Below are 20004 nucleotides of genomic sequence, written 5' to 3'. Positions count from 1 at the left end.
TCATTCAGGACAAGATATGTAACTAGAATAATGGGAAGAAGCAATTAAATCTTTGTTATCTAAGCACTTTCTGAACATGCTCTTTTTTCTGTCCAACAATAGCACCAATTTACAAGGAAATTGCAATTTCCATGGAACAGTAAGTCTGTCTTTTTCTGCATCTTATACAAACCAAATGATAAGTACTTCATTAATAACCAGTCATGTTTAAATCAGCATGAAAGCTTCAGAACTAGATAATGCAAAAGAGCAATGCATTTACAAACAGAAATATACTCTTAACTGTGGCTTACAGCAACCATGGTGAGATATGTTGTCAATAGCTCCCCACGAAACCACTGATGAAGAGCATTTCTAACACACTCCATGCACACAACTGCAGAACACAAGTAATTCCAGAAGCAGTCCAGAAGCAGTCAACTAAGGAACAGTTACAAGCAGCTGGCTGCTCCCCTGCTGAAGCTCACATGCCACACAGATTCAAGATCTGCTTTCTTTCCAAGATTTGCCTTTAGTAATCCAGAAATTGATGTTAGTCCAGTATAAACCACAGGGACAGCTTTCTCCTCAGAACAATGAGACAAGATGGGAGAAGGACGTAAAATTCAATGGCTAGATACCTGAATTTGAGACTATTTGGATCTACTAGGGATCTTCCACTGGTATAAGTGGAAAACCTGTACAAACAGCCAGATCCATTATGGCCTAATGTAGCCACCTAAATGGGAAGCAGCATATCATCCTTCAGTGCCTTACTGGAGAAACAAGATACCACAGTGACTGTGCCCCCTTCTCCTCCTTCATCCTTTCCAACCCACTCCACTCCCTTCTGCATGCTCCATCACAAAGCAACTCCCACCCCTCCTGCCTGAACTCCACTCAGCCTCTCTCTACAACTCTGGGTTTACATAAAAGCAACTGGATTGTGCCAGGGAGGCCAAGGAAGGAGGCTCTGGTGCAGAAGCCAAGGTGCAGATTCCCAGGGCAGGATCTCTTCCATGTCAGTACGCCTGGAGAGCTGCAGGGAATTCAGCAGCTGCCACCTCCACGCAGCTCCTCTCCCCTCCCTCCTGCTCCCGCTCCCCCTCACAGCCATGCCAAGAGAGCTGGATTAGCTGACAGCACGGTATGGCTGAAAACAAACCTCTTCTTGCAAGGGTTTTCTAAAACCAGCCAAGGTTCACTGTGGGCAGCCCAAAGAGTGGTGCTGCTGCTGCAAACAGAACCCTCCAATCCTGCAGGGCACTGTATAGGGTTATTTACTGACTAAACATTTCTTAGCAAACGAACTGCCCATCACGAGCCGTGGAATACAGTCAGCAGGTAAAAGGCCCCTTTTGTCTACAGGAGGAACTTTCAAAACTCACAGAAAATGGTTTTGCTTTTGAGTTATCTGCCATCAAACCTGTGAATACCAACACATAAATTTCTATTTTGCTACTTCCATTTGCTACATTTGCTATTTCCATTTAAATAACTATGGGGGTGACATGCTGCTTTCACTTGCCCTTATTTTTAACAAAACTGTCACGAAGATTAGGCTGCGTCACAAATCTGAGCTGTTCTTAACACAGAACAAGGAGAACATCACTCTGCATTGCAATGAAGAAAGAATTACCATAATACTAGGCAGCATTCGATCAAAAGCTTTATGTTCACGCACACATTCAGTACCTAATCCTCACACACAGCTGGCAAAAGCTGATGTGTAGGGGATACACCAAAATGGCTGTTCCCACTGTGCTGAAGTTCAAGTTCTCCTTTTACCAGTATTTCACACATAATTGCTCCTATGTAAATTTTGTGAAGCCTCAAACAAGAGCTTCAGAGGAAAAAATGCCAGATGAAAAATAAACCACCACTGCAATATTATATTCCTTAGTGTTAGTGCTAGTGAAACACCTGCCTGTCACCCTGACTGACTGACTTCCCCAGCTTGTTAAAGACAAGAACAGTTTAATCCTTTTTCACAGCTGCATTGGGAAACTTAACAGACTATTTGCACATGCATTGAGAATTTTAGCTCAAATGAACTAACAGCAAAAATCTATCCTTTTGAAGAAGCAGGTCACTCCAAAGTGAACTTCAAAGCACAGAAAGCTTCTGGAAAACAAACAAAACAAAACAACACCACAAATATTTTTGGACTATAGCAAACACAGCCCCACATAACAGAACAAACCATGCCATGTCGTGCCAGTTCTGACAAACATGCCTCTCTCAGCCATCTCCTTCACACATCTGCTGCTCACTCTTGGACCAAGAGGAGATTTTTCTGACCTAAGACTGTTGATTCCTCAGCAATAAAAGCTCATGAACACCACTTAGAGCACTGCCACCTATCTGTAAGCCCAGCACATCTGAACACCTATTTCCAGGTTAATAACCTCAGTAATTCTTTGGACCTGCCACACTGCACAAAAAACAACATTAGCATGCATGCTTTTTGCTAAACCTTCCAGGCCAAGCTTCCAGCATGAGATATCTTCAAAGACTGGATGGAACAGGAAAATTCTGCAAATGCAAAGTATTTAGGTGTTGGATAAGCAGAGAGGAACTATATTCACACAGAACTATCTATTAATTGAAATGCCTTTAAATTATCAATGCATTGTTTAGAAGAAAAAATAACAAATTAAGTTGCTATCAGACTTTCTTTGGTAGAAACATATTAAAAGACGTCACTGTTCTGCTGCCACCTCCGTAAGCCAGGACCAGAGAGAATTAGTCATCATACACAAGAACACAGGGAATTGCAGTTCTGACTCAAAACTAGATTTCTACTTGAAATAGGTAGAAAGAGAGTTGGGAGAAGCCTGCCAGTCTCATGACTGGACAAATGTGACAGATGCCTTAAGGTCCTCTCAGTGTCAGTATCCCAAGGCAGTCAAGCTTGTCCAACATCTGTGAGCTTCTCAGTTAACTTAGAAACAGTGGTAGAAAGCCCCCTCCAAAAAAAATCAAAACCAAACAAGACACCACTACTGAAGTCCAACCTGAAATCCTGGAAAGAATAGTGTAAAGAAAAACCAGTTATAATTCTTCTCGTGACTAATCATTAGAAATTGTGTCACTTTTGCACTTCTCAATTTGAAAACTCATAATATTTTAATACAGACATACTTAACAGAATATGATCACTTACCTGCCACGCTACAATTCTAGAAAGGCAATCTAAAAATTAAAATATGACTAGACAGCCTGATAACTCATAGTTTACAGAGAACAGATGACTTGTAACAACAAACAAAGAATTTCTGAAGGCTGTACCTTGATAGGTTTATTAAAATCTCCACCACAGAACGTCTGCAAGGGAACACTGAACTTCCTCCAGCATGGATTTAAGTTGTTCTTGATCACCTTAAAAAAATTTCAGCATAATGTCATGTGAGGGATGCAGCATGCAAGTCACTAGGAAACATGACATGAGGGCTCTGCATGGCAAGCTGAGAACAGCCTCAGTCAGTTCAACCCTGACATGTATCGAGAGCCAAGCAACAGCTCTGTCAGAAATAAAAGACAGATGTTCAGGGTTAAGTTCAATTTGAGAGCCAAGACAACCTAACAGCTCAACCCACGAAAAGGGAGGAGAGTAACTCTTCTCACTTGCTGTCTGTGGTCAGGCTCCTCACTCAGCAGCTTCATCCAGTAAACAGGCAGCAAATAAAGAATTCGCTGCAGGCTCAGTTAGCAGAATTCCTTTTTATAGGGTACAACTTTCTCTGCAAACCTGGTGCAAAGCATGACCAGGAGTGGGACTCCCACTCTCAGTAGGAATTAACTGTCTGATCATCTCAGGAAAAACACTGTGTGGAAATACTACCTCTGATCTGTACACGAGCTGCCACGTTCCAGCATCACCCTGCTTGTAAAACTCCAGAAACGGATCTGATTTACCTAAGAAATCCTGCAAACAAAAACCCAGCAGAAGTCATCACATTTTATCCAAAATGAGTAAAGAGCTGGCTCATCAGTACACAATACTTCAAACAAAGCACAAAGTCAAACAAACTATACGTTTGTTTTCTTTCCTTACTTTTATTTTTCTCTTTCAAACTGCTGCACTTTATAAATCATCAGAATTTATCAGTTCCAGTTCCAAGACCGCCCCTTCAGACCATGTTTGTCACTATATAAATCACATCATTTTGCTGACTGAGAAGTTAGGTCACTAAATCCCTGGATTGGTCTTTGGCTTCAAATAACAATGAGCAGCACACCTAAATTTCCATCTTTTCTTCTTTAATGAAAATACAGAAAGATCACTTTACAGCTACAGTACTCAGTGAAGACAATTATGTAGCCAAACTCTATTAATATACATAATGTTCCAAAGCCAAATTAATGCCCCAAAACCTAAACCTGGCAGTTGAGTTTCTGGTTTGACATTGTGGTTTCCAACATGAAATTGTGTCTCCAGTTGACTGCACTGTAAGTAACAAAACACAGCGAGCCTTTGCTCACACATGGATTACTGTCTTAGCTGAATGTCTGCAAACACAGAGAGGTTCCTGGACAAAAGGCACAAACTGTAACTACTACAGAAGCATGCAATACAATTTTAAAAAAGTCAATACCTTTTTGTCCAAGTTTTGGGCTTCAATTTCTAGGTACACAACCCTGGTATCTTTAATCTCCTCTGCTGAAATCTGTGCCACAGAAATTTAGGGGTAAAAAAAAATTAAACAAGAGATCAGAGTTCTGCTCATACTTTGTCCATGAAAGAAACTCTTAACACAAAACCAGAAATGCCGCTTTGTCCCAGCCAATATATGAGAGAGTTTTTCCCACAAACCCTTATTTACCATAATAGTGCCCTTCCCTGCTGGCTTTCCCGGCTTCAATTCCAGCGGTCGAGTGAACACAGAGCTGGACACAACCTAAGGTTAAAAGACAGATAATCTAAATATCAAGTTAGACAGAGGGCAAAGAATTCTTCTTCAGGTGCAAAATTTTCAAACTCTCCTAAAAGTCCTAAGAAGATTTAAACGCATTACCAACAGTGACAGACATAATTTGTGCTTCTGAATGGCTATACAGTCTGAAGGTTATCTTCTCTCACTATCCAGGGAACGCATCTCCAAAGTTAACTGTAAGATGTCCCCAAACACATCTCCAAAGTTAACTGTAAGATGCCCACAAACACATCTCCAAAGTTAACTGTAGCCATCTAGTTTTGCTGCCTCTGTGACACAAGAGCCAAAAAGCTACAAAAACCAGAAAATAGTATTAAATTTATTGAGTCTTTCTTTAATAAATGTGAGCCCCACTTTTCTTCTCCTACCTCACTATACAAACCTCTCCTCAGGAAACAAGTACAGAATCTCCAGTAGTCTTATTTCCTCAAAGTTACTGCCTGATGGTCCCTTTGTGCAAAGGAAGCTCCATGAGAGCTCTCCAAGCTCTCTTGCTTCCTTACTCCCAAACTGCCTTTGGTGCTACAAGTGCCTCCTAAGTTAAGCCACTAATTACACATCATGTGTATTTCTAACCTTCACTTTGTGATTGACACAATGATTTTTCTAACTGTGTTCAACAGTAACACAAACTAACATGTTTAACAGTGTGTTTTCAAATTTGAATGTGTACAAAGCCTTTGATAAAGCAGATTTTCACCTAATTTTTCATAATATACCCAACTCTTGCTGCTACTTTGTAGATCATTTGACACACCTCCACATACCTGTCCCAGCGTGCACTCAATCCCTCCCAGGTAGTCATCGTCATTTAAATCCAAGGTCTTGTTATCGATGTCATACACGCCGAATTTCAGCTTCTGCACTTTCTCAAAGTAGTAATCCACAACCAGTTTCTTGCAGAATTCAGGGTCTTGGCAGTTCTTGATCCTCTCCGTGCGATCCAGCTGCACGAACACACAGGAGCAGAGCTGTTAATGGCGAGGAAGAGGCACACGTTCTCCCACACAGCTTTTTACTCGCACCGGGTGAACACAGGCACCAGCAGGGCTACACACGCCCGACCACACCTCGTGTTTGGAGATGAACCAGGCTGACCGATGGCTCACCAGGAAAGGAAATGGCATTGGAAAATAAACATTAATGCATGGGAAAATTCTGACAATGAGGGGGAAAAAGTTGGTGAAACACTGTATTCTGGAGTGTGTGCTCTGGGGCAGGTTATACTGTAACAGGCAAACGAACCTCCCGATGCAACTCTGAGCAAAAGAGCGAGCGATTAACAAAACCACTGCAGGTTTGAGCCTGGGCAATGGGACTGCTCACCAACTGAAAATCCGAATTCAGCGTGTCACGCCCTGGGCTAGGAAAACCTGCGGGATGGAAAGGGGGAGACCGGGCGCGTTCGGGGCCGCTCTTACCTCAGCCCAGCGGCCGCCCCCCGCATCCTGCAGCAGGACGCAGAGCGGGTCCGACCTGGAGCGCAGGTCCTTGTCGAGGAGGCTGCGGCAGGACACGGACAGCTCCACCCGGGACACGCAGGCGGCCATCTGCGGGCAGAGCAGAGCAGAGCGGAGCGGAGCGTCAGGGGCGCGGCCCGGCCGGGGCGGGGCCCCGGTACGGGCGCTGCGGGCACGGCCCTCCCGCCCCTCCCGCCCCCGGGCACGGGCAGCGCGGGGGCCGCACCGGGCACAGAGAGAGCCTCCGAACAGAGAGCCACCGGGCACACAGAGCCTCCGAGCACAGAGAGACCGGGCACAGAGAGCACCGGGCACAGAGAGCCCGGGCACGGAGAGCTCCGCACAGAGAGGCGTCCGAGCAAGAGAGCCCGAGCACAAGAGCCACCGGGCACAGAGAAGCCTCCGAGCACAGAGAGCCACCGGGCAACAGAGAGCCACCGGGAAGAGAGAGCAAGAGCCTCCGAGCACAGAGGAGCCTCCGAGCCAGAGAGAGCTCCGAGCACAGAGAGACCGGGCACGGAGAGAGCCCCGCGTGCCCCGGCACAGAGAGCCCGGGCACAGAGAGGCACAGAGAGACCCTGGGCACAGAGAGAGCCCCGCGCGCCCCCCGGCTCGCCCCCCGCCGTCCTCGGCTCCTGTATCCACCTATTCCTGCCGGGCTCTGCCTGTCGCTCCCGCTGCCCCCGCAGGGCCCGTCCCTCTGCCCCGGTGCTGCTCCTCCAGCAGAGGAGCCCCTTCTTCGGGGCCGGCGCCCACAGCCCCGCGCAGGGACAGGGACAGGGACAGGGACAGGGACCCCGGAGAGCCGAGACTCGCCCCTCGCGGTGGGAGCTCCGCCAGAGCCCCCCCTGCCTGCAGAGACCCCCTGCTCGCCCACGGAAACCACGGAGCACCCGTGCTCTGCCCTGCTCTCTTCCGAAAAACCTTAACATCAGCCCGGGACCGGGGATAACTACGTGTTATTGCACATGGAACTGCAGACGCTTCTGTTCGAGGAACAGCTCTAATTCTCAAAACGGAATTCAGAAGGCAAACCTTCAAGCATCAAAACATTACAGAGACTGGACAGTTTGAAGGCTCTAAGAAATGCTTTAAATGGGAACACTTCATAGAGAAGTTCCTTTGGAGTTTGGAAAATAAGCAATTATTTGTTTGGTCTTTCTAGTACTCGAGTATCCCATGGCTTTCTCATACTTGCAGGGTGTAAATATTTATCTTGAAGAGATGAACTTCTATTGCACAACCTTTAATCCCTTGGACATCCCAGTCTGCAATCTGCCCTGGACAGATGTTAACGACGTCACTTAATACACCAGTGCACGGCACTCAGATGCTCCAGTAATGGTGGCAGCACAAAACCAGCACTCAGTAAGAATTAGCAAAGCTTTAGGCAAAGACAATCATAGTTCAGCTTCAGCTTTCAACTAAGGTCATCATCATATCATCTGTTTTAACGCCAGCATTTTCAAAGAGGTTTGTTTGAAGGAGTCTGGTCAACTGTTCAAACTACTGGCTGGAGCCATCCATCTTCCATTCAGTTGCCTTCAACCCCAAATAAGATTCACAGAAGAAACCATTACCTTTAATAAATACATTTCTCCTAAAATCTCAAGTCACAGGTACCAGGTTTTTTCTTCATCCACACATGCCATTCCACCAGACCAGCTTACATCTCACACAGCCTCACATCTGCGCACTCTGCGGTTCCACACGACCCTACAAATTTGTACAACACCCGTTGACAACAAGGAAGGTTGGGATATCCAGTCTGGGCTCCCCTGCCAACATTTTGCCTCTGTTTTCCTCTACTACCACAGGCACTTCTGTACTAACCGGAGGCACCTTTCCTCTCCACTAGAGCTGAAAGGATCAGGAGTAAAGTCAGCCTCAAAGAAACAGCTCCCCATAAGCTTTAGATCCCCAATCAGCTGTGGTCCCTTTCTGGGAGGAAGCCACTACTGCAGGTCTCAAGATGCACTCAGAACAAGCCTGTACATATTTATTCCATGTTACAAAGACTCCAAAAAGGAAGAGTCTGAGATGGGAACTGTTAAGCCACACAATGAAGCCAGCAGGTGAAGGGATGTAAGTTCTCAAACCCAATCACCTCTCATCTGATACTTGAATCTCTTCTTCAGGTCAGGAGCAATAAAATCATAAAAATACGTCACTTTCAAGGATTTGTCTTTCAGTACCCTAATACTCAGAAGCCTGTCCCATCCAACTGTTTTGGATTTAGTAATGGCAAAGGATTTCCCTTGAAACACAGCCCAGATGTTCTGCTGAACTCCTGGGGAAGTCACAAACCACAAGGACTCCATTCCCACTGTATCTCCTTGCTCTATCCAGAGATCAAAGAGCACTCGTTGGTGCACATGACAACTGAAACCCAAGAGAGCACAGCCAGGCCAGCTGTTGGGAGTGACTGAGCAGGAGCTGTCCTTCTAACCAGCTGTACTCCTTCCTCATCAGCTCAGGGGATAACAAGAAAGTGGCTTTAACAACTACAGACAGAATCCTTACAGAATGAAGAAGGATGGCTCCTTAAGAGACTCGGATACAAAAATTCATGTTTAATCTGAAAACATCAGTTTGAACCTCAGCCAGCAATTGTTTCTATATTACTGCCTATGGATGTCCTCAAAGAGCCCACACAACCTTCTTTTCACTTTGTGGCTTTCCAAACACACTGTATGATGTTCTCCAGTATCAATCCATTCCTTGAATAACAGCAGAAGAAAACCCTGATCATAGACATCCCAGCAGCCAAGAGTGAGGAGTAGTTGGTCTGTTAAGGCACAGCATCCATTTCAGCCAAGCCTGAAGATCTGCTTAGCCTCCACTTAGGCAACTTCGCCCAGTCACTCTGCTCATGCACTTACTGAGCAGCAGAAATCTCTGGAAACCTGCCTGCATCTGAAAAGATCAAAAAAATCAAAAGCTTAACATATCTGCATCCCTAAACACACATACAAAAAAAACAAATGGAAAGAAAAAATAGTGAAGTTCCTCAGCAATTAGGAAAACTAGCCCCAACTTCAGTTATCAGTGATTTTTAAACAGGATTTCATTATGATAATATGGGCTCAAATTTTCTCTTTTCCTCCCTAAAGCAAGATTTCTGGAATTTGCTTTCATTTTCACAGTAAACTGTAATTTACTATAGTAATTGCATCTTTCTAAAAAAACCTGAATAGTTCATCCTAAATGTATCAGTTGACTTTCATCTCCACTTTCTCCACTAAGTCCCAGTTCCCTTCCTCCAAGAGGAGTGGCCATCCCAAAAGCTTTGAAAACACCAGCAACTAGTCCTTGGACTCAGAACCACCCCAGCCCTAATCCCCTCTCCCCATTCCTCTTTCAGCCTGTGATGCTTTCTTTGTGTTCTGCACTTCCACACAACCCTGCAACAGCATCCTGGCATTTCATCACTCGAGCTGCCCTGCTGGCACGTGCCAGCTCCCTCCCAGAGACAAGCACAGGGATCAGCAGGTGCTTCCCCACTTACCAGAGCTGTGCAACGGCCACCCCACGGGACAGAAAGGCTCCAGTGGTTACTGAGCTCGAGCAGTGCACGAAGGCTCTCATCTCAGGCTAAGCACACATTTGGTGTAATTAGACTGAAAGAACCTGGGGGTGTATTATTTTTATTAACAGCCTTCCTTTCTTCCTCATCTACACTCAAGAACACCGATTGCATTGAGCCTGCACGCTCGAATCAACAGTTCAAAATCACATTTCATGTTGTTTCCCTGGGTTTTCAGAGAGCACCCTTATTTATATCCATTCATACACACAAAATAAGTTTAGCTTTTAGACTTGCAACAATATTTACAATGAAAGAATATTCACATTTGTTGCAATGTTCAATTTTTTCTATTTTCCAACAGTTCCAGAAGTTCTAAAATGCATTGATTTCTTATTTATTCCTCACAGCCATCCTTGATAACTAATATTGATGTCTACTATTTGAACCTTCTGTTTTACAGATGACAGTGAATATTTCCCAAGCAAAATCAGCAGCTAAAGCAAACTGCTTTCCATAAAGGTATCACATTTCATTTATAAAGGATTTATTACAGATCAGCTTGCAATAATGACAGTTTAACAATCTCCAACTTGACTGCCACTGGCAGATTAAAGTACAGCACGGTCTGGAAGTCACAAAACTATTCCAGACACAGAAATTCAGTTTGCCAAGTAGAAATGGACTCCAAAAGTTATAATAAATTCAAATTCTATTTGAAATACAGAAAACAGAGCTACTGGCTACATCCCAGCACAGCGGGTTCAAAGGAAAAGGCAGCACAAGCAAGCCACCAGGTAAGTGCTGTTGGTCAAGACAGCCTGTAAAATCACAACTGAGGTCATGTTGCACCCCCATGAACAACAGTTACACTGACAAAAGCCACACACATCTGATCCAGTGCTCCCACAGCTCGGGGAGCTCCCTGGTGAGAGGCATCACCTGTGAAGCTTCATCTTGAGCCAAATTCTGTACATCACTTCCTCAAGGGAAGGTTCCAAACCTCAGCTTCAGATCCATCAGACACCTCTATTTTTTCCCTTTAGTTAGAACTGCACATGATATAACACCACATTTTGAAGAAAAAAATAATACGTTACCCATGTTATCCCTACAAACTCTAGAGCAAAATTATCCCTACAAACTCTAGAAACCTGCAAGCACACACTCCAGAGAAGTCTTTCACTGCCCAACCAGGATGTCATTCCCACTTACTCAAGTACAACACAGAATGGCTCCAGACTAGGTACACCTTAAGAAGTGCCCAGACAACCAAACTGAGGTCCAGTTTAAAAATTCAAAATCATTTTCACTGTGCACACCACCCTGTAAAGATGATCATAAACTTCCACAGCTGTGTAATACACATAGAAAGATAAATCTCATCTTTCCAAGAGCTGTTCTACACCAAAATGAAACGCAGTAGTAAAGAAGTCGGTCCTAAATAATCAAAGCAAGCCCAGAAAATGCTACATTCTAGGAAAATCACATAGGACACCTATGCTACCCATTCAGAAGAATAAGGAATTACCTGCTACTTCCTCAAGTTTCTTAAAAGCATTTCAGAACTTCCAACCCTTTTCATGTTTTTCATCTTTCTGCAAAAAAAGCAACTTCCTTTCTCATAGAAAAGAACATTCTCCAACATAAAGAAAATCAACACATAGACAAGTCTAATATTAAATTTATTATTCCCCTAGTGATTCAGTTTAACCAAAGCTTAAAAGCAAGTCAAATGTAAGAGAAGAAAGAACTGTGTACCTATAGATGAAGAAAACTCCAAAACAACAGTGATTAAAGGTTTTAGCTGTTCTAGTTCAGAGCTTTGGAGAGTCTTGCATTTCCCCAAAATTACACATATGGGTGCCTGAAATATAAACTTCCCTGCACTTACCCCTCGTGTAGGAGTGTCACCATTTAGTCAATTAAGGACCAAGTGTTGGACTGCCTAAGGTGAGAATTATTGAATTACATCATTTGTTTGATACACTTCCACCCCTCAGGAAGCCTGAAGGCCAGAGGCTCCCCTTTAGGCTGGGGAGGACGAGGTGAAGACAGCAAGCACAGGGTGAGAAGGGCATTGTGACTTGGATCACCTCAGCAAGGCAGCTCACAGAACCCTCCGAATCGCTGAGGACAAGAAAACCTAACAATTCATGGCATTGAACACCATCAGCAGTATTTTTAGTAGTGCCAGGAGTGATGCCTTCTGGAGAGCAAACATCAGCACTATCACTGAACACAGCCTTGCAGGTCAGCCTGGTTTCACTGCCCGAGATGAAATCCGAGCAAGGATCCAGCACAAGAAAACCTGCAGTTTGTTCCCATTTAATCACACTAAGAAATTCTCATCAGCTACAGAACGCTGTAGAGGATACCCAGCAGGCTCTATTTCAGCATACATCACATATTAGACATTAATTTAACACCTTGGTTAACTCAAGCTCGAGGCTTTAGTGCACGTGCTCCAAGACAGCTGCTTTCCAGTGAGCTCACTCAGCCCTGGACTGAACACAGCTCCTACCTCACATTCTGCTTACAAACTGCACAGACAGCAGCAATCCTGCCAGCAGTGTGTGCCAAATGCAATTCTCATCATCTTGGCCTTATGCTGCCCAACAGCTCCAGAAACAAACCCAACACATGTAATACAGCATCCCAGGTAATTAACCTTGCACTTCCCAAAAACCTAATGTCCCTTCATCCTTGTCTATTGCTTAGTTTAATCCCATGTCTTGCAGCTGTCACCCAACTTTCTTCAAAACAGCTTCTCTCTTTTTTCTGCTGTGATCCCAGAATGTGCAGACCAGCAGAAGCAATGCTTTTTTCCCATTACTAGTTCAATTTTCAGGGGGTAGCCTGTTACATTTTGGTTTTTGATAATACAAAGCTGCTTCTGGTGTTAAGGTCAGCATCACTTTCTAAATATATTATCAAAATAAAAATTTTAATTTGATCCTCCTTTTCTGAGTCCTGTAAGGGTCTAGAAGAAATCATATAGCCAGGTTTGTACTACTAGATGCACTAAACTGCATCTTTATTTTAAACTGAGATTAAGAGAGTCTAATGAGAAAGACCACAGTCCACAGATTTTATTCGTCAATAAAGGTTTTTTCTAGCACACCAGCTCTTCCATGGGCCACAGAGCCTCGTCCCACAGCCCCAGAAGCTCTGCAGAAAATATAAATGGCTACAATTTTTTCTGCCAGTTCATTATTCCTGGTGGTTTGCAGTGGGGATGGTTAAGATCAACATTACTACAGGTCAGGACACTCACTCTTCTCCATACTGTGTACCAAGCTATCTGTCACCACACATAAAAGAGGGTTAATTAACTTATTACAAATTTGACATATAACCTGAAACAAAAGGCATCTCCTAATTGTTATAAAAGATAGAGAACAGTGAATACTATTAAGAACACCTTTCCAAACTGCTCTGGAAGCTGGATTCAGTCCTGGTACAGAGAGCCTATGGTTCATCAGACATTAACTGCAGGGACGAGAGCTCCCAGGGAGGACAGGCCTGTGTTTCCCCCAGGGTAAAGCAGAGGAGAGCAGCAGGACAGCCCAGCCCCGAGCTCTGGACTGGACTGCAGGCCTCGTGCCAACAGCTCATCGACTGCCACACACCTCGGGGGCTGCACAACTCACAGAAGTCACAACTGGCTCTGCTCACTGCTGCACAGACCCACTGAGGAGGCAAAGCTCCCATTTATAATAATAACAAGCTTAGAACAGTTTAAAAAAAAAAAAAAAAGCTAGAATTAAAAAAAAAAAATCACAAATGGGATTGTAATTACCAGCAAAAAATGCAAACAAGAACTTGAGTCAATTCATCTTCCTTACTGCAGCTTTACCCCCTCAAGGAACAAAAGCCAAGTACCAACTCCAGGAAACCAAGACCTTCGTCTACAAATTCACCTTTACACTGTTCCATGTTCACTGCTAACTTATACACCATTAATATCCCCCTTAATCAAAACTGACAAGCTCAAGGAAATGCCTATGCATGCCTCTACTATATATATATTCCCCCCTTTTCTGAGAAATAAGTTAAGAAACTGATAGGTCAGAAAGGAAATTATTTCGAATACTAGTTTGGAACATACTAAATTACAAAGAGGTTCAAATTAACACCTGAACTTAAGCAAAACCTGTTGCTTTTTCCAACCTCTTCATGCAAAGAAAACATGTTTAAAAGTTCATCATAGCATTAAGTAGCAGAATATCAAAACCCATTTCCTTGAAAAACTAACTTAAAGGAGTTTGGGGCTTTGAAGTCAATCACTGGATTTAAGCTGCAATCCTAAAGGTGCTCACTGACTCCTCCCAAAAAGTAAGATTTTTTTCCCATTCCTTTCATATTTACTCAACCACTTTTTCTTTCCCCTCACCATGATTCTCAGGTATTTATTACTGTAACATAAAGAAAAACTTAACTGAAAAACAGACTTAAAAGCTCAACCACACTGACCTTTGTAAAAGCCCCAAACATGTATTTTACATTGCAAGTCATCTTTGCCTTTCTGGAGTAAGCTCTTGTTCTTTCCCTCAGAACTCCAGCTATTTCCACCTCAGGCACAAACAGCCAAACATTCTGTCCCATGCCCCCGGCAGATCCAGCTGGAGAGGACTAAATCTTCCACTTTTTAGTCCAAAGTCAAGCTGAGAGCGAAGACTCCACCATACTCATCCTCTTTGGTTCTTCAGCATCACCTGCAAGTACCTCACACACCATTCCCTGACAAGCACCCACCATTCCAGAAGTGATGTCCTGGCACTCATTCTGCCAATCCCTTTCACACCCTCTACCCTTCCCAAAGGCTGGAAATCTAAACCTAAACCACCCTGTACTCACACTACAGCCACACGATTTTACCCCCTTCCCCAAAACTAGCCATAGTATCCCACAGGTGACTCCAAGGCAGAAGTTCACTCAGTCCATCTGCCCAGACCAGTACATGCTGTGCCAACAGCATGAGTTCAAAATAAGACTTTAAAAATAAATATGCCAACAACACAGTTTACTGACCTTTGCTGCTTTATCAAATTCATATGAAGAATTTTGGTAGCCACATAATACCAACAGCCACTTGGTCAATGAAAAGCTTGCCACGCTTTCTTGGTTCTATTCCACTTGCTGAATGATCACCTGAAATGGCTGAGATACTCCAGAGGAATTCTTTAGACTATTCTCAGTTGCCTTGCAGCTACTACTGCACAGTGACAACTCTTGCCTATAAAATTAGTAAGGACATAAAGCAGAAGCGATCTTTCATCTTCTCACACTTTACAGAATCACATTATCCCTTCACATTATATAATTCAGGCTTTCTTCTTCAGGGTCTTTAATCTTGAATCTAGCTCATGAAATATAATCTGGGAAAAAAACCTTAATACTGTTTCTGCAGTACTCCCAAGAAACTGATTTCTTTGATTTATTCAGTGCAAGTTGAGGCTTTCTAATTCCAACACTTTCAGCTCTTCTTCCTCCTTTTGAGTATATCCTTTTTTTTAAATTCACACTCCCATACTATTTTTCTGCCACTCTCACCATTTGTAGTATGAACATCCTAACTTCTCCATCCTAATCTGCTGCAGAATGATGCTTTGAAACAGAAGAATCTAAAAAATCCATCACCACAAAATCTGACATCAAGGAAGTCGAATAAAAGAAAGGATATGGCAAGGGCTTTTAAAAGTTGTTTTTTCTTTCCCCCACCCAGACTAACAATAGAACAATATAAAAGCCACAAACACCAAACTGACCTCGTGTTCCCTTTCTGCTCTGTTCCAGATGCCAGTGTACCTTCCCAAAAGCACAAACCCATTACAACAATGGATTCAAGCCATTCCACTTGTCTCAGAGCCAAGTGGGCCAAAATGACCACACAATCTCCCTGCATTAAGGGAGATTCCAGGAATGCAGACAGACAGCTATTTCCTCAAGTGCTTCTTCCGTGTCTGCCATCAGCCTGTGCGCTGCAACACCTTACAACCTATACCCCGAAGAAGAAGCCTGTTGTCAGTAGGTTTGAATTTGCTACAAAGGTGTTCCACATGGGGGGAAAGCATGCCTCTGCCAGTCAAGGCCCTGGAAACCCTACAACTCCCACCAGTGAGCATCTTTCGTTTCTCACAGTTCCAACAACTTTTAATAAATATGACCGAACTGAGGCAGACAGAATTCTCCAAGCAAAAACCTCTCTGATGAAAAACCTGGAGTAAATGTAACCGCTGTAAAAGCAGGAATTAAATTACATTCCCTCTAAGCAGAGAGCCCTGGAGTTATCACCATCAGGTGAACGTGGAAGCTCGGGTCCCAGCCTGCAGAGCAGTGCCTGCCTGCAGAGCCAGGACGTGCATCCCTGACCCGGCACTGCCGCGGCTGTTCAGCGCAGCGCCTTCACCAACACGGCTTCTCTGGGCACCTGATGCAGCAGCAGAGGGATCTGAGACCACAGAAAGATGAAAACAGTACCTGTGAGCTGCTCAGAAACACTCAAAAACCCCCAGGTTCTTCCTACCTTTTCAAGCCTAAACAAGCCACAGGGGAAGTTCATACACTACACCACCCACCGTGCCTGGGGCAGAACTGCAGGGATTCCTCTCACCTTTCACACTAACAACTAAATGATCCTGTGGTCTATTCACTCACGTCACTGCACTGAAATAGCTGGTATTTCACAGAGCTATAACATTATCTGCAGACTCATTAGGAGTCATAGTAAATTCACTTACTATTTTGTTTAAAACAAAGCACTTTAGGTTTCAGAAAACTTTTTATTTTTGCTGCTTGAAGCTATTTTTACAGGCCCAACTGAGGACAAAATTTAATAAAAGAAGTAGCACAAGCCATCCAGCAGAAGGAAAAGACAGTCTTTTGCTCCTGGAGTCATTAAAGTAGCCAAATATTAACTACTCATTCAAAGAAATAGCATGACATAGTGCTTGTGCTGCAATGAAGAAATGCCACTGGATTATCATCTGAACAAAAATACAGTGTCAGTTATTCAAAGGGAGGGATAAATGTCCACATGACAAAAAAGGCCTTCAAAAAATTCAGAACATTTGTGCAGCAGGTCATGGTGTTGTGTATGCAATTTTCTACATATATTTGAAAGGCTTTTTTCTTTAAGAGATGCACCCAGTTTAAATGCTTTATATATACACTGACTTAAGTGACAACAACTACAGTTGTCTTTAAAAACCTTAGGAAAGACAACCAAAAACTAGTGTGATTTACAACCTAAGAAAACACACAACAGTGCAGGGCTCAAGTTTAACTGTTTAACTCCTTTAGATCAATTACCTGTCTCATACTATTCTGTTATTAACAACTGAATTTACATTTCAGATCAGTTAAAAATTTAACTAGTCACTGGTTTATTGTGCTCTTTTTCACACAAGCTCAGATATGAAGTTTCTGAACCACAAACATTCTTCATTAGATTAGGGCAGCACTTGGTTGTTTTCCTTATGATTAAAGCTGAAAGTTTGGCCTCAACCTCTCAATTTCAGCCCTACTGCCCCTTCCCTGATGTTAATGTTGATGTGCCCTTAAAGTGAGGATGGCAACATTCCGCCACTACCACGCTGGTTACTGGGACACAAATTCGCTCCAACACTCCCACACTTACCTCCTGAAAGCACTCAAGTCTATATATGAAGAGAGCTCGAAGCACTATTACAGACACTCCATTTATTCATGTGACTGGACCTGCAGCACAGAAGGCAGATTCTGCAGCAGTGCTGGAACCGAGCAGGGGAATCCCAGGCAAGTGTAGCAGTGGCATTTAACAACTCTGCCTCCCCTCCTTAAGGAACAGTTTCCCATACAGTCAATGAACTGCCAGTGCCTAATTTTACTTTAATTAGCCTCTTTGCTTTTGTAGCTGATTGCACTAGTGTTGCTCAAGCACACGAAATTTTTTAATTCTGCTCTTGTAAACACTTGCCTAATAATGAAACAGTACCAGCAAGCATCATTTTCACTTTAGAGCTGACCTTGGTGTTCAAACAAGCAAGGACTTTCCACATTCCATGTTCATCTCCCCTCCAAACAAGCAGCAATGCTTTGGTTTTATTGCTAAAAACCATGGTACTTTTGTTTTCATCAAGTTTCATAAAAAGCTCACATTATGACGAACATTTTGGCAAATGCCACCACAGCAAGGTCACGAAACAAAGAGGTGCTACACTGAGGCTTCAAATTTTACTGAAAGAGGTCTTATGAATGTCATCATAAAAGGCACTCAATCAAAATTACCTAAAAGGATTTCTTTAAGTAGTTTAGGTTCTGACTGGAGCGCTATTTCCCTCCCCTAAATCTGCCTAGAAAGCATTTCTAAGCTTGCTACTGTCACACAGAGCAATGATACATCCACATAGTCACATCTAATGGCCAACATGAAACTATTTGTTCCAAACTCTCAACCTGCTGGCTGGAAGTTCCACCTGCCTTCAGATGGTCAGACACCAGAGTGGTACCATCCAAACTATTCCTTGGTTAACAATACTGCAACTACAACACAAAGAGCTCAAGGAGTCACCAGCCTTCCAGCACAAAAAGCCAAGCTATGCCAGCCATAAGAGTTTTAGGCAGGATCAATTCCTATTTCCCCCATGCAAGCCTTACAAATCCTTACTTTTCAGTTTTAAACTTCACAGGGAAATTGCACTCCCACTGCAGTGCCCACTTCAGCCCCTGAAGTTATTCCTGGCTGTGATCTATGATCAATCAGGTCTAATTCACTGGTGATTCATAGCCAAAGAACTCTCAAAAGTTGAGGAAAACCAGTGGGGCTGGTGTAAGAATAGCAAATACAGAGTTACAAAATTGACTTTGTGGAAATCAGACTCAAAAGAAAGCACATTCCCTGTTTCTGAAAGCTTACTTGAATATATTTGGGAAGCAACCACTAAGACCATTTGAACTTCAGGCTGGAGACATGAGAACACACAAGAGGGACTGACACAAAGGAGTAAGCTTTGCCTCTGCAGAAGCAGTAAAGGAACTCAGGTCAGAATTCATCTGGCTGCTTCTCCCCAAAGCTGCCAAGCTGTGAACATGAACACACACAAACCCAGGAGAAGGATAACAAAGGAAGCTGCACAAAATTGAGCACTGGCGAGTGAAGAGTCACAGCCAAACCATCCAACACTTGTGTTCGGTCTGCAGCTACAGAAAAGGAACACTCCCAGGGCTGCTTTTCTTCCACAGGTATTGATACCCAGGAGGGAAAAGCATTTAGGTCAAGGAGGTGGGGAGCACTAACAACACCCAAACATTCCACATAGTAACAAAGGTCCAAGAAAATTACCAACAAAGCCATCTGTACAGAAAACAAGCTCCGGTTATCCCCACCTGTCATGAGAGAGCAGTGGGCTCCAGTACACAGCCACAAATCAATGTGCCTACTACCACCCAACAGGTTTGCTGTGGAAAAGGCAAATCCTTGAACCACAATCACATTCTCGCTGCCAAAAACAGATAGGAAGAGAACACCTTGAGGTTACTCTTCCCGCAGGAGCATTTAACAGACATCCTCCCTTCCTCTTCCTTCAGAAGAAAGAGTCATTTGCTCTGTACACAAACTCTAGCTCAGTTTTCCCAAAGCCACAAAAAAACCACAGTCACAGAACAGAGGGGAACATCAGCAAACCTGCAAAGGAGCAAAGATGAGCAAATGTATTTGGTGTCTCTGCCTCCAGGCCAAAGCAGTTTCTGGAAAACCTTACAACAGAATTTAGCATCTCTCATTTTCATTTGAAACACCTGCACAACACCTAAAGAAGCAAACTGACATAAAACTAATTTCTGTATGTCTCTAGCTAGACTCAACCTAATTGTTTCCTAATACATCAGTCCAGTTTCAAAACTGCTTCTTTCCAACCAATCATCAATACAGAAACTAGTCTTTTCTTTGCACTAGAATCCATATTAAGCAGGAATTGTAGTCCTTTGGTTCAGGGTCTAATGCACATATCTGAATAATCAGTCTAAACCAACTGCTCTCAAGGAGTGCAGAGGCCACCCAGAGGCTTTAAGTGCTCCCTAACATGCAGCAGTTCCAGTTTTCCAGGCCAGAAGGCCAACA

The 20004-nt window shown here is 43.5% G+C and overlaps 1 protein-coding gene across 3 annotated transcripts in view; it reads right to left on the bottom strand.

Moving 5' to 3' along the window:
• The window catches only part of CPNE1 (copine 1), a 41569-nt gene that overhangs the window by 10423 nt on the left and 11142 nt on the right, over positions 1 to 20004 (bottom strand). For all 3 annotated transcript variants that reach the window (XR_003916458.1, XM_029965921.1, XM_029965920.1), the window contains exons 2-7: positions 6338 to 6466; positions 5684 to 5863; positions 4806 to 4880; positions 4578 to 4649; positions 3824 to 3907; positions 3271 to 3360 (exon numbers count right to left, since the gene is read on the bottom strand). Coding sequence is in view for 2 of the 3 variants with exons in the window: in XM_029965921.1 (XP_029821781.1) it covers positions 3271 to 3360; positions 3824 to 3907; positions 4578 to 4649; positions 4806 to 4880; positions 5684 to 5863; positions 6338 to 6466 (630 nt within the window). In the remaining variant the exon portion in view is untranslated. The remainder of the gene's footprint in view (positions 1 to 3270; positions 3361 to 3823; positions 3908 to 4577; positions 4650 to 4805; positions 4881 to 5683; positions 5864 to 6337; positions 6467 to 20004) is intronic.

The sequence above is a fragment of the Manacus vitellinus genome, unplaced genomic scaffold, assembly GCF_001715985.3.
Source record: "Manacus vitellinus isolate BGI_N305 unplaced genomic scaffold, ASM171598v3 scaffold_124_pilon, whole genome shotgun sequence".
In the NCBI taxonomy this organism is placed as follows: domain Eukaryota; kingdom Metazoa; phylum Chordata; class Aves; order Passeriformes; family Pipridae; genus Manacus; species Manacus vitellinus.
Note: the sequence above shows the minus strand (reverse complement) of the source record. Positions and strands in the feature narration are given on the sequence as shown.